This window comes from Salmo salar, chromosome ssa28 (assembly GCF_905237065.1).
Source record: "Salmo salar chromosome ssa28, Ssal_v3.1, whole genome shotgun sequence".
In the NCBI taxonomy this organism is placed as follows: domain Eukaryota; kingdom Metazoa; phylum Chordata; class Actinopteri; order Salmoniformes; family Salmonidae; genus Salmo; species Salmo salar.
In genome coordinates, this window is record NC_059469.1 from 16,655,700 (window position 1) to 16,679,182 (window position 23,483).

At 44.0% G+C, this 23,483-nt stretch overlaps 2 protein-coding genes across 7 annotated transcripts; one reads left to right on the forward strand and one right to left on the reverse strand.

Moving 5' to 3' along the window:
* Positions 1–869: 869 nt before the first annotated feature.
* rfng (RFNG O-fucosylpeptide 3-beta-N-acetylglucosaminyltransferase) lies at positions 870–14,268 on the reverse strand. Of its 3 annotated transcripts, none has more exons than XM_014179797.2 (9): positions 14,211–14,268; positions 10,278–10,913; positions 4,876–4,924; positions 4,557–4,659; positions 3,551–3,704; positions 3,292–3,377; positions 3,006–3,171; positions 2,784–2,869; positions 870–2,515 (listed from the first exon to the last, which is right to left on the reverse strand). In XM_014179797.2, the coding sequence occupies exons 2-9, from the start codon at positions 10,524–10,526 to the stop codon at positions 2,449–2,451; spliced, it is 960 nt and encodes a 319-aa protein (XP_014035272.2). In that variant the 5' UTR covers positions 10,527–10,913; positions 14,211–14,268; the 3' UTR covers positions 870–2,448. The 3 variants fall into 3 exon arrangements, with proteins under 3 accessions (XP_014035272.2, XP_014035271.2, XP_014035273.2); XM_014179796.2 differs by lacking the exon at positions 14,211–14,268 and adding an exon at positions 11,933–12,927; XM_014179798.2 differs by lacking the exon at positions 14,211–14,268 and adding an exon at positions 11,291–11,850.
* Positions 13,032–21,772, forward strand: LOC106589609 (COP9 signalosome complex subunit 1). Of its 4 annotated transcripts, none has more exons than XM_014179794.2 (14): positions 13,032–13,681; positions 14,910–15,028; positions 15,615–15,796; positions 15,955–16,122; positions 16,428–16,563; positions 16,807–16,884; positions 16,998–17,058; positions 17,348–17,433; positions 17,662–17,756; positions 17,877–17,982; positions 18,209–18,289; positions 19,898–20,035; positions 20,320–20,454; positions 21,101–21,772. In XM_014179794.2, exons 2-14 carry the CDS (start codon positions 14,918–14,920, stop codon positions 21,173–21,175), a joined length of 1,452 nt encoding a protein of 483 aa, XP_014035269.1. In that variant the 5' UTR covers positions 13,032–13,681; positions 14,910–14,917; the 3' UTR covers positions 21,176–21,772. The 4 variants fall into 4 exon arrangements, with proteins under 4 accessions (XP_014035269.1, XP_014035268.1, XP_045566005.1 ...); XM_014179793.2 differs by having other exon boundaries at positions 13,033–13,681; positions 14,936–15,028; XM_045710049.1 differs by lacking the exon at positions 13,032–13,681 and adding an exon at positions 13,754–13,772 and having other exon boundaries at positions 14,936–15,028.
* Positions 21,773–23,483: the final 1,711 nt, after the last annotated feature.

Here is a 23,483-nt window from a genome sequence, read left to right on the forward strand (position 1 = left end):
TTACCTCAATTACCTCAACTAACCTGTACCCCCTGTATATAGTCTCGCTATTGTTATTTACTACTGCTCTTTAATTATTTGTTACTTTTATTTCTTATTTAATTATCACGTATTTTTCTTGAAACTGCATTGTTGGTTAACTGCTTGTAAGTAAGCATTTCACTGTATGGTTGTATTCGGCGCATGTGACAAATAAAATTTGATTTGATAATCATGAAACATACACCTCAACCTTTATTTATCTAGGAGATTTCTTTCTTCCTGTCCACGCGATGGATGGAGAACCCTGCTTGCTGAATGGATGGGGACAGTATATCCAGAGAGCCATGATTCCATGAAACAGAGTATGTTACAGTCCCTGATGTCTCTCTGGACGGAGATCCTCGCCCTGAGCTCGTATATTTTATTGTCCAGGGACTGAACGTTAGTGAGTAATATACTCGGAAGTGATGGATGGTATGCATGCCTCCTGAGTCCGACTAAAAACCCACTTCTTATTCCTCTTCTCTGGCGACGTTGTTTTGCAGCAGACCTTGGAATTAATGGAATTGGCTCGGGAAATTCAAACAAAGGAACCAATTCAGGGAAGTTGAATTTCTGGTCGAAATGCTGGTGAGTGAATACCGATCTAAAATCCAAAAGTTATTTCCGGCTGTAGGTAATAACGCAAGAAACATTCTGAGCAAATATTGTAAGAAATAACACACAAAAAAATACTGCAAAGGTGGCTAGTAGCTAGAAACAGCGTATTTCGGTGCCATTAACATTGTTCCACTGTCCTCCTGTACATCACTGTGTTGGTAATTGTGTCTTAATAATTATAATGATAAAAAACAATGAATCTGTAAAGCAAAGGGCTGAGAGGAGTGTTTGGTAATGCTGCAAAACATGCTTTATTCAACAGAAAACAAAATAATACATCAGTGGTGAAACGGAGGACAGGAGAAGATGAGAGGAAAAATATCACATCCTGACTCGAGTCTGAGTCAGACTCCTCTCTCTCAGCCACTGACCTGCAGTGGGAAAGACAGATTCGGTATTTGGATTATAGTGTTTTCGTGCAAAAAGGAATGTGAGACATCAGTAAAACACACCTACTTCCAGCTCAAGCTCACACATTACAACAAGTCAACAACACTAATGTAACTTTTAATACACAGAAATATTAAACACGGGAATTGAGATGAGTGCAAAATGTGTAGTCTTTTTGACAGAGAAATAACATGTATTGGGGGAAAAACGCAACAAAGGGTTCTAATGAATGATCTTCAAGATAATGTGCTCACCTTCAGAGGAGTCTGTTTTGGTTACTGCAGGGCTGTGTGTATATGTGTGGTGCACACTTGTTTTCATTCCTACTATCACACATACAATCCCTTTCATTCCTTCAATTCATTTTTCATTATGTGCTCTTAAGCATTTCCAAAGTCTAGTTGATTGAAACATAAGGCACTGGTATCATCTTTGGCTATAAGATATTAAAAGCATTCTGATTGAGTGGTTAAACTATTAGGTTGCACACAAACCTGCACATATGTACACACACCAGTTTGAAACCTCTTCTGGTAAGACATTAACTTCAGGACATGAGGGGCACAAGGGTAGTCTGAAGTGAAACCGACATGCAGCTAACAGTATTAGCTTCCTCCACTGTCCCTCTCCCCATACCGGGCTTCAACTAGTGATCCTCTGCTCGCAAACACACGTGACCGCCCTCCTTGACAACGTACCAATCGATTGAGCTATACAAAAGGATCCAATTGGATAGCTCCATCTGCAACATTGCAAGCTAGCCTTGGAGTCAGCTTACGGTACGTTCTTAACTCCGTTACATTAGCACAAACACCTCTCACTCATTACTTAAACTGTCTCTCTCTCTTCCTGGAACACTGATATCAGATAATCATCTCTGATGACTTCTGGTCATGAGCTGTTGTATAAAAAACATCAGTCCGGTAAATGTTTAGACCTAAAAGCAAATAAATTAACATTTCACCCTGTTCAGCATCTTACGGTACCTTTTCAACAGTAATTTAAGTACCTTAACACTCCTTCAAAAAACCCTGGACCACAATACTAAAAGATTAGAGTTTGGGATTTAAAGCAACGAGTGGTGATACACATCGTCACAGCAACAGCCAGCGACGACAACTTACTGCGATGAGTGGAGGGCACAGTAATGATAAGAGTAGTGGGGCATTTCTTCATCATCCCACCACGACCAAAGTGATCCTCACTCCATTTACCTAATCTTGTCTCCTCTCAAAGATACACAGACTTTTAACCATTTCATCTGAGTGAAGTGGTTCTGTAGGGTTAGCCAGGGTGCCAGTCTGGTTTTGCTTTGGCCAAATTGTCATTTTGCCATGGCAATGATATAGCTAGCATACACAGGGACACCAGTCAACCAGGCTGGTAGGAAGTATTGTAGATATACTTTAGTGGCCATCAATGGTGCCCCTCACTAGGACACCAGTCAGTCTCTGGGTAGAGGAGGCAGTGGACAGTCTTAAACCTAGAGAGAGAGAGACGGAGAGATAGAGGGAGGGGAGGAAGAGAGAGGGGGCAGATGGATGAAGAGAGAGGGAGAGATGAGCAATGCCGGGGGTGAGGGAGATGGTAAGACAAAAAAAAAGAGTTGGTGGAGAGAGAGGGGATAACCATTTACATGTAATTCACAATTCAGCTAGAGCAAACTTTGCACTGAGGCAGAGGTTTAGTAAACCAGTGTCATGTAATTGCCTTGTGCATCACTGAATGCTGGGTGGATGTTGTCTGATTACCGTGAGGGGTCCTCCACCAGAGAGAAAGCTCCTCCAATGCTGACCACATTCCTCCTGTTCTCAAAACCCCCATAGCTCAGAGTGACCTAGACACACACACACAAACAATTGGTAGCTATTGTATACATCACAGACAAAAGACAAAGTAGGGTGTCTCTCTTTCACCCACACACTTGTGTGTAGACAATCTCTCTCTCTCACAGACAGACCCCCCACCCCTACCTGTTCCAGCACGGTGTCTGTGGGCAGCCTCTGCAGGTTCTCCAGGTGGGAGTGGAAGAGGTGGGTGTGTGTCAGCGGCACTTCCAGCAGCGCCTCGATGATGTAACCGATAGTGCAGTCGTCAGGGAGACGGATCTTCTCCGCCGTGCTGATGAAGTTCCCCAGACTGGGGGAGGAGGAGGAGGTTGTGAGTTAACTGCTCAAAACAGTTTGGCTTAATAGCTTAACAGCTACAATAATATGTGCATCTGAAGAACATTGAGAGTGTCAAACTGTTCAGACTCACCTAGCCCATGGACTCATCTTGAGGGCCAGACCACGACTGATACAGAACCCTGCACCTCCTGTAGCAAACCAGAACTTCACCGACACCTGGGAGAAGAAAACAAGGGTCAGAGGTCAGGAGTAAGACCAGCAGAGAGGGAGAGAGATAAAGAGAGAGACAGGAAGGGAGGCATAGACAGAATCACCGAGATGGAAGGGATGGAGCGAGAGAGAAGGATGGTCTGGAGAAAGAGAGAGACAAACAGACAGGGTGTACTCACAGATCCGTCACTCTTGACCCTCTCTGCAGCCTCTATGGGGTGGTCGAGGCTGGGCCGGCCCAGGTAAACATCCTGGGTGTGTTGGAAGGAGGACAGCAGCTTCAGCAGACTGGGTACAATCACATAGTTATCATCATCCATATGGCAGAACCACCTGGGAGGAGGAGAGAGAGAGAATAGAAAGGGAGGGAGGGGGGAGGACAGAGAGAGATGTAAGTTATTACATTAATACAGTTATTAAAAATACATTTTATAAAGTGTTACTGACATGTTAAGGTGTTGTTATCATCACGACAATGATGGTGTTCATTGGAATGTATAGCAGCTCACAAAGTATCATATATAGTACATGGGACTGGAACAAATGTGTCCCTATTTTCACTGTTTTTATTTAACCTTTAACTAGGCAAGTCAGTTAAGAACAAATTCTAATTTTACAATGATGGCCTAACCCGGCCAAACCCTCCCCTAACCCAGACAACGCTGGGCCAATTGTGCACCACCCCATGGGACTCCCGATCATGTCCGCTTGTGATCCAGCCCGGGATCGAACCAGGGTCTGTAGTGACGCCTCTAGCACTGAGATGCAGTGCCGACAGTGTGTTCCTACAATCTGTGCTTGCAAGAGCTACTGTACCTGAAGACATACAGTCCTATCCATCTGTTGACCTCCTTAACTAAACACACAGAATCTAAGACATACGCGTGAGATGTATTCTCAAAATAGGCCTTTCCTCTTCTCACCAGTAAAGAAAGATAAATATTTCTTTACATAAGACAGGCAGTCTCCTGAAACTGAGAGGCTCAGTACTCTTGACAAAGGCAGCATCTTAACCACCAAGCCAGTGGGACTACTTGGTCTCTCTGATCAGGGCAGGAGAACAAACTAACTTCTGAATTGGCTTCTTATTGGCCAAATAATAAATAACTTAATCTATAGTTATGTTCTTAGCATGCAATGTGATGGTGAATAGCAGGAAGTAAGGTAAAGTATGTAAAGACTCACTTCCTCTGCGACTCGATGAACTTGTCGTATTCCACAGACATCTTACAGCACAGGGCCTGCCGCGTGTGTGCTGCTGAACAGTTGGTGTTGACGACATTAGCCCCTGAGAGAAAAGATGAGGGATGTTGAGTCTACTTACCGTACTACTGACACAGTAATGCTCGGATATCAAATACACATACGCCTGATAACATATTATAAGTCTTTCTAAGAACTCCAATCACATTTGACAAACGGTTACATTTAAGAAGGTACAGTGACACAATAATTGCTCTCCTATTTGTACCTCCATTATCCACCTATTAGAGTGTAGACTGACCTGCTCTCCTCCTCAGCTCCTGGTCCTCCCCATCAGTGAATATAAAGGTCTTGAGGAGACAGAGAGAGAGCGAGAGAGAGAGAGAGATGTTGTTAACACTAAGTTTGTTTCCACGTATACACCCCCCCCTCCCCCCACAAGACAGAGAGAACGAGAGAGAGCAAAAGAGAGAGGAGAGGGAAGAGAGATCAAAAATGTGGCTTGCCCAACGAGGCCTCCATGTCCTAGACCTATACTGCTGATTCATGGAGCGAAGCAGTTGGGTAAAACAATAACCAGACTATGCTAACTCAAACAACACTGGGCCCATTCTCCCTGGCACTCAGTCCCCCTCCTCCCCTTTACCCTGCTCGCCTCAACCATGGCATGCTCCCTCTTTCCTTTCCTCCTCTCTCTCCTAATTGTCTGTTATCCCTCCCTTCCTCCTGTCATTTATTCTTTCCCTCCCTCCCTGCTGCCCGCCTGCCTCGTGCCCAGTGGCATGCCTTCTCTTTCTATCCCTCTGTCCCCTTTTCATCTTTCTTTCTTCCCTCCCTCATCCCCCCCTTCTTTTATCCTCCAGTCGTCTCCTCCCTGCCTCGTGCCCGGTGGCATGCCCTCTCTTTCCTGTGTGCCCTGGGAGATGCTGGGCATCCGTGCCAGGACTGGTGGAAAACTACACAGGACACCACAGGCATGTGACACACACACACACACACACACACACACACACACACACACACACACACACACACACACACACAACACACCACCAGGACGAGCCAGACCATGCCAGGCAAACAAAGACCTTCCCTGATCAAAGAGGGGAGGACCCAGTCACCCTGGCAACTCAGCAGATCCCTGGCCAGCCAGCAGGGCATAAATGGCCTGGACAGCAGTGTGGTTGCCAGGGCCCGGAGGCAGTGTGGTTGCCAGGGCCCGGAGGCAGTGTGGTTGCCAGGGCCCGGAGGCAGTGTGGTTGCCAGGGCCCGGAGGCTGAAGTTTTAAACAGATTTCTACTATGTTACGTCAACCTGCCAGCCTGGGGCTATTCTGGCTCACTGTAGATGGTGTAAATTCTCTGACAGGTTGTTAAAACAACACAAATGCGCACACTGTCACCCACGAGAAAAGTGATAACATCTTGTTAAAACATTTCAAGATACCCTGGTTCTACTCTAGTTCATTCAAAGTTGCTACACCATGAAGGAGAAAGCCTCCAATCCCTTCAATCTACAGTACCTTCCTTCCCTCCCTCCCTCCCTCCCTCCCGTAAGTCATTTTCCAACAGCTCTATTATGAACACTGTAGAAGGATTCCTAGAATAGTTTCCACATTTGAAATACTCAGAGACTAAAGCTGTGACTCAGTGTGGTTCCATGTCTTCTTTTCTTTCCAGAGAAATCTCTCCACATATATGGAGAGGTTAGCCTTGCGTTCACTCAGCAAGACTGGAGTTAAAGAGAAATGGCTGCTCTGTGTTCTCACGGACTCCCCTCATAGGGTTTTAACAGGCCCAAATAAACCCAGCAGGCATCCTTTAAACTCCACTACAGGTATACGTTGCCCGTAGTCACAGATCTAGGATCAGCCCACGATTATTCCGAACCTTAACCATTAGTGAGGAAAACACAAAACTGACCTTAGATCAGTGTCTTGGAAGTAGGAGCAACTTCATACTACTCCATAAACCTCACATGAGCCAGACTGACTGTTGAAAGCCCATTCTATTTGACCCCAGACACCAATCAGAGGCCTGTCTGTCTGTAGATCCCACTACTCTTTCAACCCTCTTGATTTCCAAACAGTAAAACAACTGATGAGCCTGACACATCCATATGATCTATAAATGAGTGGAACTACCCAGCTGCTACTCTTAACTGATGCTCATAACATTTTCCTTAGAGTGGCTCAACCTAGGCCGTCATTTTAAATAAGAATCTGTTCTTAACTGACTTGCCGAGTTAAATAAATAAAAAATGTTTTGTTAAATTGTTGACCTAAAAGACTGAGAACTAGGCCAATGCCCTATACCTGTCTGAGCCAATGGTCAGAACAGTAACGGTGGTCACACTTGGTCTTTTAGTGAATAGTGCAGGTGGCCATTAGAAAGTAGACACACAGTGGGACGCTGACACAATGCGGTCTTTGAACACTCCTCTCCTGGTCTGTGTCCCAAATGGCACCCCATTTCCTATACAGTGCACTACTTTGACCAGGGCCTATAGTGCATTATAAAAGAGAATAGGGTGCCATTTGGGATGCACCCCTGGAGCTGCCTGGGAGATAGGGTATTTTTAAGTCAACACAAATGGAGCTGTGACGTTAGTTACTAAGCAAATTGGGCCAGTGTGTTTGGTCCTGTTAATGTGCAGCTGAACACTGGAACTCTTTGTCTTGGAGGGCCTCACTGCTGATCTGTTTTATAGGCCCAGAACAGATCCAGGATATGAACCACAGTCACCCTATTCCCTTTATCCCTCATAATCAACTGGCGAACAGCGGTCCGGACCCAGAATGGGGTCGAGCTTCGACCCCTGGTATCATTTAAACGCACGTAAGACATGGGAAAATGTGTAGAACTGCAGAGAATTAGCTTTAAAACAGCAAAAACAATTCTCTGCCCCATGCAAAATTTGTAGAATTGAAAGAAACATGTTCTCTCCACCAGCAAGAGTTGTGTGAACAGTTTGGGGTTGCGAGGTAGGGGTTTGTTACTACACCGATAAATGACTATATCAATTCAGACCTTTGCCACCTAGGAAATGTGTGACCGGACCTTCTAAAATAGTACTTGTGAAATAAGCATAAGTGTGAAAGTATGTTAATACATGATGTATGTTGGCTATGGAAAAAGAGTATGAAGTAGCCTACCCCTTCACTCACACAGACTACCCCTTCACTCACACAGCCTACCCCTTCACTCACACAGCCTACCCCTTCAATTCAACGCTACACACTATTTAACACATGGGTATCTTTCTATAATATACTAGGTTATGGTTCTACCCTATGACACAGTTCTCCCTAGCTGTGCTCTTTTGCCTGTTGATCTAGAATATATTCTACAGCCTCCAGGTGATTACTGGAGTCAGGTGTGTTAGCTGAGGCTGGGGCAAAATCAGGCCCCCAAGGACTGGAGTTGCCCATCCCTGTTCTACAGCCTCCCATAGATCCCTGGGTGGGGAATGTTGATCTATATTCTACAGCCTCCCATAGATCCCTGGGTGGGGAATGTTGATCTATATTCTACAGCCTCCCATAGATCCCTGGGTGGGGAATGTTGATCTATATTCTACAGCCTCCCATACAGGCCCCTGTGTTTGGAGAAGGATAACACCAGAGAATTCTCCGCACTTTCCCCTCCCTCCCTCTGACTTATCCCCTAAACACATCTCTCATTCCTCCTGTGGTGGTAGTCCCTGGGCCCCCAGAGGGAGGAAGTTCCTGAGCAACCAGAGACTACAGGAGAGCAGGAGACGTGTGCAGGAGGAACACACTGCTGTGTTTGCTTTCTCTCTGGGATCTCTGTCCCCCACCCCCTTTCTTCCCAGTTCAGCCAGCCTTGCTCCCACAGATTCCCCGTGCCCTCCAGCCTTCTAAATGGGGGGTGGTGGGGGTGGGCAGAAATTCCTGCACAGAGAGAGAGCAAACACAGCAGTGTGTTCCTCCTGCACACGTCTCCTGCTCTCCTCTAGTCTCTGGTTGCTCAGGAACTTCTTCCCTCTGGTGACCCAGGGCCTACCACCACATACACGTCCGCGCGTGAACGCTTCCCCACGCTGCACTGCACATGCTGACACACACAGGGCATGCCTTTCCACCCTTCCTGCACACACACACCGTCATGTGCTTAACCTTTCCATGTCCCCTGGCCACCATGGGTACATACCCACCCACACACACTACGGCCAGCAAGACACTGTTCTGTAGAACATCTGTTCTCCCCTGTACCATCACTACTACTCTCTACTCCAGCGTCTGTGTCTCATTATGGTCCTGTATATACAGATCACTGAATCCCAACCCGAGATACAGGTAACTCAAACTTAAGCATAAATTATGTATTGATGGGACAATACGTTAGGATTGGGCCATAGTGGCTGAGGTTATGAGGGGTAGAGAAGACATGGACTTCTCATCTCAGAGAATCTGTTTCAGTTTTACTTTATGGCTCCACTGAACATCAACCATTGCTTTAGTGGAGGATTCTAACCGTGCAGATTAGGGAACGCCCAATATCACACCAAACAACCACAAGACCAACAGAAATTGGCAGAAGAGCCAATAAGATGGCTTGGCGTCAATTCATCAAGATGAGTTACGCATGTGGTTTGTTAGAATCGTTATAGAACCCGATCCAAGCAGTCAATTGATTCCAAATGGCCAAAGATGCTCTTGACGCACATCTGGTCATTCTGAACCACAGGAGCTGATACTCTTGCCAAGGGGGGAGAAGTTGTTTATTTAATGGTTGAGATGTTTTTCTGAGATGAGTTCCAAGTGCTTGAGCTCTGTGCTGACAGGGAGTGGACTGGGTATCTGCAATGTCCCAGATGTCTCTACTTTTGTAATAGCAGTGGGAAACCCAGATGTGGGCCAGCATGGGGGCATGAATCTGCAGTGTTGGCAACAACAACAAAAAGTTGTTGTATTGGATAGGTGCAGTGAAATGTGTTGTTTTAAAGGGTCAGCCATAGTAGTATAACATCCCTTGAGCAAATTAGGTTTAAATGCCTTGCTCAAGGGCACGTTGACAGATTTTTTTACCTTGTCGGCTGGGGTATTCAAACCAGCGACCTCTTGGTTGCTGGCCCAACGCTCTAACTGCTAAGCTACCTGCTGCCCTATGGCTAAAACCATCCTTATGAGCACATGAAGACATTGGAAAGACGTTGAAAATAAATATTTTCAAAATCTTGTGTTCACTGGGATAGAATCTTAGACCAGAATTTGCCATAGCAGCACATTTCCTCCACTTCCATGTTCTATATGATAATCAAACCCTTGTTGAAGGAGTACAGTCAAGTCTCAGAGAAATGGACCTGCAGTGTAGTTGCAGTGACATACAGCCCATGGCGCTAGAAATGATGTTCACTCTTTACTGTTACTACAGCTGCTTGGAGAACAGAGAGAGGGGAAGGAGTCCTTGTGTACTCTAGAAACATGCCCTGTCTGGAGGTGTTTCTAATAGTACAAGACAAATGAGATGATCTACCCTGTAGACAAAACATAACCGGGGTATTTGTTGTTGACATAACAAATACCCTTATCCAGGGTCATAGGCTGCACCTGAACCACTGCCAAGTTCGGTCTTTTGTGTGTGTGTGTGTGTGTGTGTGTGTGTGTGTGTGTGTGTGTGTGTGTGTGTGTGTGTGTGTGTGTGTGTGTGTGTGTGTGTGTGTGTGTGTGTTCCTCCCTACCTGTTCTTTGGCTTTGGACACCCAGGTCTGGAACAGCAAATCCAGTCTGGACTTGTGGTACTTCCTGGTGGTCTTCACCGCTATGAAAATGTCTTTCAGCTCTAGAGGGGTCCTGGACCGAGACCCTTCCAGCCCCCACCACAACTCCAGCTCTGTGGAGGAAGTTCTCCTTCGGCCCTGTCTGAGAGTCTGTATGCTTCCCATTGGCCTGGGTGTCACCTCGACCAGCTGTATACACCCAGTCCCCATCCCCAGTCCTCTTGGTCTCTCTGGGTGTGCCCTGCCCTATAGATCCACCAACAATCCCATTACGTCCCACTGTCACTTTCCCCACATCTGCCTGGAGAGGGACCACCAGACCTCCATGGTGCTGGGGGGATTTGCTGGCACCTGTGCCTGCCCGGGCAGGCTTGGTGTGGGCCCGCGGCTGAGGCAGGTCCCCCTGATGCTGTGAGGGCTGAAGGGCAGGGATGAGGAGCAGCAGGAGGGCACAGAGGGCCAGGGAGAACAGAAAGCAGAGCTTGCTGACACCCATCGAGGAGACATGCATCCTGATTGGCCGCTGGAGGGGCCTGTCAGCCGCCAGCTTTGTTTCCCGCTCCACCGCGTCCCATCTTTATGACATCACACAGGAACCTGAAGAGACATCAACACACATGACTTCATCATCACCACCCCCACCACCCTCATAATAAGATGACAGTGACACTTGAAAACATAATCTGAGTGTATGGATACTGGCTCCTGCATGGGTTTACTCTACCCTGGGTGCCAGACAGACTAGTCTGTTTCTGCATAAAAGGGACATGATTTCACTGTACAACTCTATATACATTCTGATTGAGTCCCTCTTAAATGGCAGACACTATTTCTTCGCAGTCTGACCACTAACTTTTGCTGAATTGCAAAGACAGGCCTGTATAGTCTGGAAGTTCTCCTCTTGGCACATTGTCACTCATGCCCTTCCATTTGCCAGTCAGTTCATACAGGTCACATTTAATTGACAGACTTACCTTCAGTGTGTGAGCAATTTCCTGTTTGCTGCTATTTTCAGAGGCAATGATACCTCAACCAGTAACAGATGTCAGTTGTAGTAAGCAGAGGGATGTAATCAAACCCTTTTTTCTTTACTAAAATTAGCCCCCTTAGTAAAATATGAGCTCTCAGCACAGATATGTGGATATAGCATGAAGGATAGTATGGTTTATGAAGGAGTTATACATCATTTACAGGGGGAAATAAATAAATAACCCAAACGCCTAAAATTTAATATTTTGGTGCCTGGTTTGGGATTATGCAAATCTGCAAATCTGGTAGATACAAATCTGCCAGATTGGGTCACTGCCAATAGAAACAGGTCTGACTGTGGGCTCGGTCATTTAACTGTAGCTTTCACAACAAATGTATGAAAACAACAACGCGATTAACCAACATTATTGGGTCTTATAAAGGTAACTTTAAAGTTTACGGGGATGTTTAGGAGTTGTTTCGTGTGCATGTCGTGCACATACGGATCTATAGGCTGTCCTACGGTAAACAAAAGAAAGGCAAGAGTGTCCAGTCAATTATTTTGAATTACATTCTATGAAACCCCCTGCTTATTCCGAGTTACTTAAAACACGTATTATGTGATGACGAAAATGCCTTATACTTACATGGAAACTAAATAAATCACGTTTTTAATCCGACGTGCCTCCTCCCAACTGCAGCAACAAAACACCAGGGGAACTGGACACCAAAAATGAATTAAGTGAACAGAATCTGATCAAAGAAAATGAAAATACAACACAGGGTTTCCAGACGCTTTTATACTCTTCAACGATCTTCTCTTTTTTGTCTCCTCGTCTTGACTATGATTTGATTGGGCTCAGATTTTAACCATCAGCAAGCAGCCCGCTTTCTCTATTCGACCGCGATTAAGTAGCCTAGCTGTGCACTCAACCAGTCAAGTGCAGGCGAGTCAAACAATGTAATTTGTTTCTATTGCGATTATAAACGACCTATGTTTCTCGGATTCCTCTCAAGTCACCTACTGTGTGATTCTCTCTCCAAAAGCAAATCCTCTGAAACTGAGCGCCCTCTGGCTGATGCTGACCTGGCCTTGCAAGTTAAATGTCCCTGTAGTGTAGTAGGCTACAGCTGTTGGGGTCGCCACTGTGTTGCTATTTTCGCTCTGGATGTCGTAGCCTATTTTGTGCTGACAATGAAAAAGTTGTCAGACAAAACAACTCGCGGCAAAATCCCTCCAGTATGCTTAGCCAACTGGTGTGATAAAGTTAAAAACATGTATTCATCTCAATGGTGACCTCAAATAAATTGTTAGAATTTACAATTTGAGTAATTCATTTTTAATATCTGAACTAGTTGCATCTTAATACAAATTACCATCAGTTTGCAACTGTTTTTTGTTGTTGTTGATCGAAATATTCCGCGTTCAAAACAACTGGGAACTCGGAAATCTCCGATGACTTCAGTGCGTTGAAACAACTGGAAACTCGGAAACAAACGATCTCCCACTGGTAAAAATCGATTCGAACGGTAATCCGAATGGGAATTATCGGGCCGCTTCTAGAGCTCCGATTTTTCAACCTGAATATCACTGACGTCATGATTTGACCTCGTATTTTTCCGAGTTCGGAGTGGACATGAACGCTGCAATAACACTGCCTCGGACACATCTGGAGCAGCGCTGACGTCATTATGTAAAGAGCCCTGTGAACCCATGCCCCGGATGTGATAGCGAGCCGTTGTTTAGCGCTGTCGACTCAGATTATCCATCATATTACATTTTAGTCATTTAACATATGCTCTTATCTCGAGCTATTTACAGTAGTGAGTGGATACATTGTTGTACATTTTTCTGGTCCCACATGGGACTCAAACCCACAACCCTGGCGTTTGCAAGCGCCGTGCTCTACAAACTGAGACACACGGGACCATATCGACCAGTTAATCGACTGGCTGCTCCAACAATGAAAATAAATGTATTCAGAAATGGAAGGCAGTCGGGAGAAGGCAAGATCAGGTGGGACCATTCTAGCCAATGACAGAGCAGATACGAGTGTGATAACAGGCACAACTCCGATATAAAGTGTTTTTTTCTTCTCAAACTTGGCAGGATATCATGTGTGCTACTTATATCAGTATACTCGTAACAACGTAAGCATTACCAAACGTATATTCGATCAAATAAGCCTCAAGTAGAAAATAAGACATTCATTTTTTGTTAACCAAATTCCACTGATTGATCTCCATACAACAACTCCTCCCTTGATCAGCGGGGAAAACGCCACCTGCTGGAGAAGACAGATTTTGGTCCCAGTTATCCGTCTCGCTTCGCTTCTTCCGCTGAACGTCACAAACCGTGAAAGATGCCTTTGCCCGTGCAAGTATTCAACTTTCAGGTAATAATTAATCGATTTTGATGCATGTTTACACAAAAACGATATGCGGGTATGCACGTGGAGAAGGCTGTCCTCGCGCTTAACTGGGACGGTGGGTACTCCGATAAACACGCAAGCCTTGCATAAATCGGGAGTAGTTTGGGCCGCTAGCAGTACTGGCAAGCTAACTAGCTAGGCTAACTTTAGTAAGTTCATATAGCTAACTCTACAGCGTTATATTTCCATTCACTGTTATTCTATACCAACTGACTAATGTTAGAATGACACATTTTTTTGAAAGGTGTACCCCAGGAAACTGTTCGCTGGTCATTTCTGGTTTCTTCAGGCACTTTGACAGTCATGCTAACTAGCTAGTTTTCTGTTATTGTAGTTAGTTGGCTGACTTGTTATCCAGCTAGTAGTAGTTTAGCCATCCCTTTTTAATTTTGTTCAGCGACAGATGTACATTGTGTCTCCAATGTAAATATCCAGTAGGACATGAGCGATCTGTCTATTGTGGGAGTGTCGTGTATGTATGGCTATTCGTTACCTTTGTAACCTGGTTGCAGACAGTCAGTATTCCCCTCATTGTACCACGCTGCTATGACACTTATCAACACTATGTACAGAACTGCCAAAATAAAGATGACACTTGATAAAATCAGGGATACAAAGAATATTGAAAGCAGGTGCGTCCACAGGTATGGTTCCTGAGTTAATTAATCAATTAACATCTCATCATGTTTAGGGTCATGTATAAAAATTCCCTGTTGCCTGTTATTATGGCTACCATTGCTAAAAGAAGATATCTCTGTGACTTTGAAAGAGGGGGTATCAAAAGAGCAAAGGGGGTTTAAAGTGTGTGTGTCAGTCACCTGATCTCAACCCTATTTTTTAAATTTTACCTTTATTTAACTAGGAACAGTGGGTTAACTGCCTTGTTCAGGGGCAGAACGACACATTTTTACCTTGTCAGCTCAGGGATTCGATCTTGCAACCTTTCGGTTACTACAACACTCTAACCACTAGGCTACCTGCCGCCCCAATTTTAGGAGGTTCTGTAGCGGCACCTGAGACAGTTTTCCACCACCATCAACAAAACAACAAATTATGGCATTTTCGTGAAAGAATGGTGACGCATCCCTCCAATAGTTCCAGACACTTATAACATTGAAGCTGTTCTGGCAGCACGTGGTGGCCCAACACCCTATTAAGACACTTTATGTTGGTGTTTCTTTTATTTTGGCAGTTACCTGTATGTTCGCTCTTCTTCAGGGGGTTGTTGAGCCCATGCAGATAGATGCTGACCCACAGGAGGACCAGCAGAATGCACCAGATGTCAACTACGTGGTGGAAAATCCCACGCTGGTATGGTCTATCTATCCAGGATTTCCCCCTACTGGCATTGTAAAGGCGGGCTTGTTTCATGTAGACGGGACTCAAATACCACACAAATGACATTTCTACTGCAATTTAAATGTGAAACTGAAATCAAAGGAATCTATAGAAGGGGAATACCCCACAAGACATGCCGCTAGAGGTCTCTTCACAATACCCAAGTCCAGAACAGACTATGGGAGGCGCTACATAGAGCCATGACTACATGGAACTCTATTCCACATCAGGTAACTGATGCAAGCAGTAGAATCAGATTTTAAAACTGATAAAAATACACCTTATAGAACAGCGGGTACTGTGAAGAGACACACAAACGCGAGCATACAAATAATGTTGTATGGTGGTATTATATATGTTGTATTGTAGATATGTAGTGGTGTGAAACAGTACATCATATAACTTTATTATCTTTAGTTTTATGTGTAATGTAAGTGCGTTAATGTGTTTGGATCCTTAATAAATACAAATGCAGACTATTGAGTAAAAAATCAACATTTTTAGGCTTTTGTCCCACTGAAGTGTGTGTGTGTGTGTGTGTCTTTGTCTCTCTCTCTAGGACCTGGAGCATTATGCTTCCAGCTACTGTGGTCTGATGCGTATTGAGAGGCTGCAGTTCATAGCAGAGCACTGTCCCCAGCTCCGCGCCGAGGCCCTGAAGATGGCCCTGTCTTTTGTCCACAGGACCTTCAACGTAGACGTGTACGAGGAGATCCACCGCAAGCTCACAGAGGCCACCAGGTAGGTGTATCACAGCCCTCGCTTAGCCTAGTACCCTCCAGCATAGCACAGAGAAGGTACAGCAACACAGAGTGCTTACTACTAGTACATGGTATGTTATTTTTAATTGTTGGTTTGGAAAGTGCTTTTTGTTGAGTGATTGATTGATGTGTGTTCAGAGAGGTCCAGGGGGCTCCAGATGCTGTGGTGGAGGGCGGGGCAGTCGAACCCCCTCCTCTGGACACAGCGTGGGCCGAGTCGACCAGGAAAAAGGCCCTGCTCAAACTGGAGAAATTGGACACTGACCTGAAGAACTACAAAGGCAACTCCATCAAAGAGAGCATCAGGTGGGTGGGAGACACTACGGTTGTTAGCATCAAGTAGATAATAAACCGATTGGGTAATCCTCACCTCCGAGAGGATCGGCCTGAGCAATGTGCTGCGTCTGTTTGCAGATCTTGAAGTAATCACTGAGTAGTTGACTAGTAGTAGTAGTAGTTTTTAAATGTACGGTCATTTGGTATGGAATATTTATTTGTTGATCAGTGATTCTGCATAGTGCTTTGTTCAGGCCAAAGGGGGATCTTTCCTGACCTCTCTTCCTCTGTGGTACTGGTCCAAACGCTCTCTATAATTATTTTTTTCATCTCAGGAGGGGTCATGATGACCTTGGGGACCACTACTTGGACTGCGGTGACCTCAGCAACGCCCTTAAGTGCTACTCCCGAGCCCGAGACTATTGCACTAGCGCAAAGCATGTCATAAACATGTGTCTTAATGTCATCAAGGTACGTCATCATTCATCATAATGATAGTTAGTGGTCCTAGGTTTTTGGTCAATGCTCTTAATCCTGATGTAAAGTCTGGAGGGCAGAAGGGCTATATTCCTCTCTCGTTCTGTCTCTGCCTCACTTGTTCTCAGCCTCTTCCTTTCTCTGTGATATGATTAACTCCAATGACTAGCACTAGAGGGTGGTATTGATGTGTGTCCTACAGGCTTTCTTACTGAATTCACTGTTTTTATCTATCAGGTTAGCGTCTACCTCCAGAACTGGTCCCACGTCCTTAGTTATGTGAGCAAAGCTGAATCCACTCCAGAGATAGCGGAGGTAAGTCGTAGGTTCCTCTGAGAGAGAGAGAGAGAGCATAAGTCCTCTACTGTCTTAAAAAAAACACAGACGTGTCCATCTTTACTGAGGGAATATCTTTATTTTTGTTTCAGCAAAGAGGGGAGAGAGATTGCCAGAGTCAGTCAGTCCTCACCAAATTAAAATGTGCTGCAGGTAATTCACTCACTATCTTTGTTGTTCTACAAAGGGATGTACATACTGTAAGTGTTTTCACCTGTTGTTCTCTAGAGGGTATAAAACACACTAACAACAGATGCCAATCTTCAACAGGTGCAGACACTCATGCTAATGTTTTGTTTCAATGAAAATGGATTTGTTTTAAACCCCCTTCTGCTTTGATTAGATTACAAAATTCTCTTCCCACACTCAGGTTCATTTGACCTCTCGTTCTTTCTCCTTGTTCCTCCTCCTCCACGTCTGTATATCTGTCACTGTCCCCCAGGCCTAGCTGAGCTGGCCTCCAGAAAGTACAAACAAGCAGCCAAGTGCTTCCTGCTGGCCTCTTTCGACCACTGTGATTTCGCTGAGGTTAGTCGGTCTGCCTGCCTGTCTGTGTGGTACTTTAAAGGTGAAGTCTGTGACTTCCCTGTGTTGTTCTGTGATAATTGTGTATTGTTTATCAACAATTGGGAAGGCAACAACAACTAGGACAAGGGTACTTGGGACAATTGTAAAGACAATTGCTGCTTGACAAATTCTCATATTTAAAAAAAAATTCTGTTGACGATGTACCAACCTCCTGTATTGTGTGTCCAGCTCCTGTCCCCCAGTAATGTAGCGGTGTACGGAGGGATGTGTGCCCTCGCCACCTTCGACAGACAGGAGCTACAGAAGAACGTCATCTCAAGCAGGTGTGTGAGCGCGCAAACGCCTGTGTATCTGCTGTATATCTGGTGTGTGTTTTTCATGTAACTATTCGAGCTGTGTTACCATCCACCCTCTTCTATTCATGTCTTTTTATGTCCTCCCAGCTCCTTTAAATTATTCTTAGAGTTGGAGCCTCAGGTCCGTGACATCATCTTTAAGTTCTATGAGTCAAAGTACGCTTCCTGTCTCAAAATGCTGGATGAGATCAAGGTGAGATTGATCTATAATTATCAATCGATCCAACGATTGCATTGATGTGAAAAACACAAAATGGGTAGCAAAGAATTTGAAAACGGGAATTAAAGGAAGTAAGGACCAAGTAACGTGATTTCCTACGTTGAAAGCTATGATGTATTTTCCTAGTGCTGTATTTTCATTATGTTGATAACACATTTAAAACCTGTCCTAAATGCACACTGCTTTTCTTATTTCTCAGGATAACCTGCTGTTAGACATGTACCTGGCCCCCCACGTACTGACCCTCTACACACTGATCAGGAACAGAGCCCTTATACAGGTGAGACGGACAGGTGAGGCTGGGGGACAGGAACACTTTTCCTCCAGTACTCCCACATAATACTGAACATCATGGACATCCAGAGTATTCTGTTGCTTTCCTTATATACTCACAACTACGGATGGGTTTGAATAGTCAATTAGTCAGTCAATGGCTCCCCCATAGACGTAAAGACATAAATAGGCAATCGGATACCAAACTTTTCTCTCTCTCACGTTTCCATCCAGTTTTTATGTGAGTAAAGTCATACCGTAAATAACAAAATGTCCAGTTTTTATGTGAGTAAAGTCATACCGTAAATAACAAAATGTCCAGTTTTTATGCGAGTAAAGTCATACCGTAAATAACTAAATGTCCAGTTTTTATGTGAGTAAAGTCATACCGTAAATAACTAAATGTCCAGTTTTTATGTGAGTAAAGTCATACCGTAAATAACTAAATGTCCAGTTTTTATGTGAGTAAAGTCATACCGTAAATAACTAAATGTCCAGTTTTTATGTGAGTAAAGTCATACCGTAAATAACTAAATGTCCAGTTTTTATGTGAGTAAAGTCATACCGTAAATAACTAAATGTCCAGTTTTTATGTGAGTAAAGTCATACCGTAAATAACTAAATGTCCAGTTTTTATGCGAGTAAAGTCATACCGTAAATAACAAAATGTCCAGTTTTTATGCGAGTAAAGTCATACCGTAAATAACTAAATGTCCAGTTTTTATGCGAGTAAAGTCATACCGTAAATAACTAAATGTCCAGTTTTTATGCGAGTAAAGTCATACCGTAAATAACTAAATGTCCAGTTTTTATGCGAGTAAAGTCATACCGTAAATAACTAAATGTCCAGTTTTTATGCGAGTAAAGTCATACCGTAAATAACTAAATGTCCAGTTTTTATGCGAGTAAAGTCATACCGTAAATAACTAAATGTCCAGTTTTTATGTGAGTAAAGTCATACCGTAAATAACAAAATGTCCAGTTTTTATGTGAGTAAAGTCATACCGTAAATAACTAAATGTCCAGTTTTTATGTGAGTAAAGTCATACCGTAAATAACAAAATGGGGAAAGTTTCGGTACAACTCTTGAAAATGCTGACAGACAATTTGTTCGTTCGACATGGTGAGATCTTTTTGTGTCTGTAAATTTAATTATGCAAGAAATGGAGGTGTAAATGCCTCTGTGCACATATTGATATAATAACCATCATATCAACGTATGTGGATTCTAGAATATTCACATGAAAATCTGTCACTAATTGGATGGAAAGCTGTCACTTCTAGCTCAGGCAGCAATCAATACTACATTTAGCTGAGGAAATGTGTCTGAATGACACTGACTACTGGGGTCAAACATCTACAGGGGTTGCATCCCAAATGGCACCCTATTCCTTCTATAGATCACTACTTCTGACCGTAGCTGGACTAGCAGGTGAAGTATGGCACCTAAAATGGTTGTTCTGCTAATGTTATTTAATATCATGCCCTAAATTAGACATCGTTTTTTTTTTTGTGTGTATTGGTGTGGGCGAGGGTCATGCATGCGTGTGCAGTTCCTCAGTCTCTACTTTTCATTTGCTTGTGTGACTAAGATGTTAACGTGTGTGTGTGTCAGTACTTCAGCCCGTACGTGTCTGCAGACATGACTAAGATGTCCCAGGCCTTCAACACCACAGTGTTAGCTCTGGAAGACGAACTCACCCAGCTCATACTGGAGGGACTTATCAACGCACGCATAGACTCCCACAGCAAGGTAACACACACACACACACACACACACACACTCAAGAGTCAAGTCACATATTCACCCCACCCCCCAGCTCTCTCACTCACACACTAGATGCACTCCGATCACTCTCATTGTTTAACAGTTTTCTAATCTTATAATGCAGCATGGGATGTTGATTTGACAGTGACCCAAATGGTTTGCCACAGCGCTCTTATCCCCAGCATGTCTCTCTCCTCCCTCCTCTCTTTGAGATGCCGAGCACATTTATGTACAAAGAGACTATGAAACACTCTCCCTCCTCATCTCAGATCCTGTATGCGCGGGACGTGGACCAGCGGAGCCACACGTTTGAGAAGTCTATCCACATGGGCAAGGAGTTCCAGAGACGAGCCAAAGCCATGATCCTACGAGCTGCCGTGCTGCGCAACCAGATACACGTCAAGGTACCTCTGCACACAGGGTCTCCCTGGGGTTTTCAGGCTGGGGTTTCCAGGCTGCTTTCTCTTTACTCATCCATCTTGCCTTTTACCTTTAGGATATGGACATGTCTCAGAACTGCTATTTCTTTCTTTATTTTGACATCCTTGCCTCAGTCAGCCTCCCTATCAGTGCCGCCATCTAATCATCTCCTTTCTTTCTCTCTTTCCCTTTTCCCATATCCGCTTTGTCTTCCTTTCATTCTCTGTCGTTGACCTCTGGTCCACCCGTCCTCTCTACAGGCCGTCCTCCCCCTCTCCTCACCTCTGTTCCTCTCAGCCATCCACTACTGCTCATTTCCAAACATCATTGGCTCTGAAATAAAATACTGTTTGATTTAGAGGAGGAATCTCTGTCGTCTGTCCCTCTCTCCCCAGTTTGTCACGATCTTACAGTACCAGAGAATAGTTGCAACACGTTTTATATTGTATGCTTTGTACGTTTTCCTTTTGATAAATATACTGTGTGTTCTTACGTCTGAAGACTGGTAAAGGCATCAGAATGCAGGATGAGAATGAAGTTTTCCCCCGTCTTTGCTTATAGAGGATGTCAACCACTCAACCTTATTTTTCTCTCCGCCTCTCCTCCCTTTTTCCTTCCCTCTCTCTCCAGTCTCCTCCCAGGGAGGGCAGCCAAGGCGAACTCAACTCTGCCAACAGCCAATCACGAATGAGCACCAACATGTGAACATTCCCATGAGACCTCTGTCTTATAGGAAGTTACCATGTCAGGGGGGGATCTGCCAGGGGGACCTAGCACCCCCCCCCCACCCCCCCCCTCCCCATCTGAGGATCCCCCTCCTCCTGCTGACTCAGTGCTGCATCTTTTGCCTGCAGAAAGAAAAATACTGAGACGTCAACTTCAATAGGCTGTGTCTTAAATGGTACCCCTATTCACTATATAGTGCACCACTTTTAACCAGGGCCTATGGAGCTCTGGTCAACTGTAGTGCACGATATAGGGAATAAGGAAGCCATTTTGGATGCACCAAGGACTCTGGTCATGTGGGAAGTGAACAGTGGTAGTCTGTGGAGATACTTGATGAGCAACCTGAGTGTGTTAATGTTGTATTGGAGAGGCTGTGTGTGTGAGAGTGTTTACAGTTGAGTGGCGCTCAGTCGCTTCACAGTACTGTCCTCTTTCCTAAGATGCACTTTTCTCTTTCATTCTTTTTTTCTCATGATGATAGACGTGATGCATCCACTAAGAAATTAACAGAACACACACTTCACAACCAATGTCCACAAGATCTGATTTTAAAATAAATGTGTATGATAATCGGAAGCGTGGTCAGGACTTTTGTCTTCTCACAATATACCTTTGTTTACCAGTTGCACAATAAGCCGATTTCCCACACACCCTTAACATTGTTTATTTATGACCACTAAAGAACAGAATGCTGATACCGAGATGTAGTTTTTTAGGAAGATTGCATTGAATTTCAATGTTATGTGATTTTTATTCTTGTACAAAGTAATTGGATATAAATCAAGTCAAGCGGGACCGTACCGTAAGCAGAGGATGAGGAAATGGGTTTCATTTATTTTTCTCTTTGCGCTGTCATCTGATTCCTGCTTCTCCCACATTAAAACCTCACAAAATCACTGATCTCTGACAACTGATAGCATGCACTTGTTTTAATTATTCGAATGGATGAGGAGAGCTGGTCCTGGGGCTCTGTTCACAAACAAACAGCACCAGGATAGCAACACAATTAGACCCAACCAAGTCATAAGAAAACAAAAAGATAATTACTTGACCTATTGGAAAGAATTTACAAAAAAACAGCTATTTGGTCCTAAACAGAGAGTGCACAGTGGCAGAATACCTGGCCACTGTGACTGGCCCAAAATTAAGGAAATCTTTGACTATGTACAGACTGTGAGCATAGCCTTGCTATTGAGAAAGGCCGCAGAAGGAAAACCTGGTTCCAAAAAGAAGCTTCACTTCCTAACCTCCTGCCCAATGTATGACCGTATTTGATATGCATATTTCCCTCAGATTACACAGACCCACAGAGAATTCGGACACAAATCAACTTTTGATAAACTCCCTTATCTACTGGGTGAAATACCACAGTGTGCCATCACAGCAGCAATATTTGTGACCTGTTGCCATAAGAAAAGGGCAACCAGTGAAGAACAAACGCCATTGTACAACCTATATTTGTATATTTTCCCTTTTGTACATTAACTATTTGCACATCATTACAACACTATATGGACATATGACATTTGAAATGTCTTTATTCTTTTGGAACTTTTGTGAGTGTAATGTTTACTGTTAAATGTTTTGTTTATTTCACTTTTGATAATTATCTATTTCACTTGCTTTGGCAAGGCAAACATATGTTTCCTCTGCCAATAAAGCCCCTTAAATTGAAATTGATATTGGCGACACAATTTTACTCACGGGGAAAATTAGTATTCGTCTGTTAGATCCAATCATTTTGTCAACGTCGTTCATTGCTATTGAACTGTAATAACAGGTTTATTTGTATAGCCTGGCAGAAGCGACTCACGTGGTACACAGCCAGGGAGTGCTGTGCCCCACTTGTATACAGAATTCATAACAGATAGGAAACAATTAGTTGGACTTGTTGGGAAATGACTAAGGTTACCATTACAAATAAAATACTGAATGCAGCGTCTTGAAAGCAATTATATGTGTCTGGGGGAGGTTGATCTGTCTGTCTGTACTCACTGGTCTTTCTCAAACCCTCCCTTCTCTGTGCCGCCCATCTTTCCTCTATATTTGTATGTCTTCTAGTCAATTCAATTCCAATTTAAGGGATTTATTGGCATTGGAAACATGTTAATAACATTGCCAAAGCAAGTGAAGTAGATAATAAATAAAAAGTGAAATAAACAATTAACAGTAAACATTACACTCACAGAAGTTCCAAAAGAATAAAGACATTTCAAATGTCATATGTCTATATACAGTGTTGTAATGGTGTACAAATAGCTAAAGTACAGAAGGATCTCTCCCTCTA

Coding starts and splice junctions, on each gene's coding strand:
- rfng (XM_014179797.2), bottom strand. CDS start 10,526: ATGGGGACTGGGTGTATACAGCTGGTCGAGGTGACACCCAGGCCAATG. Junction 3,378..3,550: donor GGGTCAAGAGTGACGGATCT/GTGAGTACACCC, acceptor TTCTTCTCCCAG/GTGTCGGTGAAGTTCTGGTT. Junction 3,172..3,291: donor AAGATGAGTCCATGGGCTAG/GTGAGTCTGAAC, acceptor CTCCTCCCCCAG/TCTGGGGAACTTCATCAGCA.
- LOC106589609 (XM_014179793.2), top strand. CDS start 13,649: ATGCCTTTGCCCGTGCAAGTATTCAACTTTCAG. Junction 16,564..16,806: donor TGTGTCTTAATGTCATCAAG/GTACGTCATCAT, acceptor TTTATCTATCAG/GTTAGCGTCTACCTCCAGAA. Junction 17,059..17,347: donor CAAATTAAAATGTGCTGCAG/GTAATTCACTCA, acceptor ACTGTCCCCCAG/GCCTAGCTGAGCTGGCCTCC.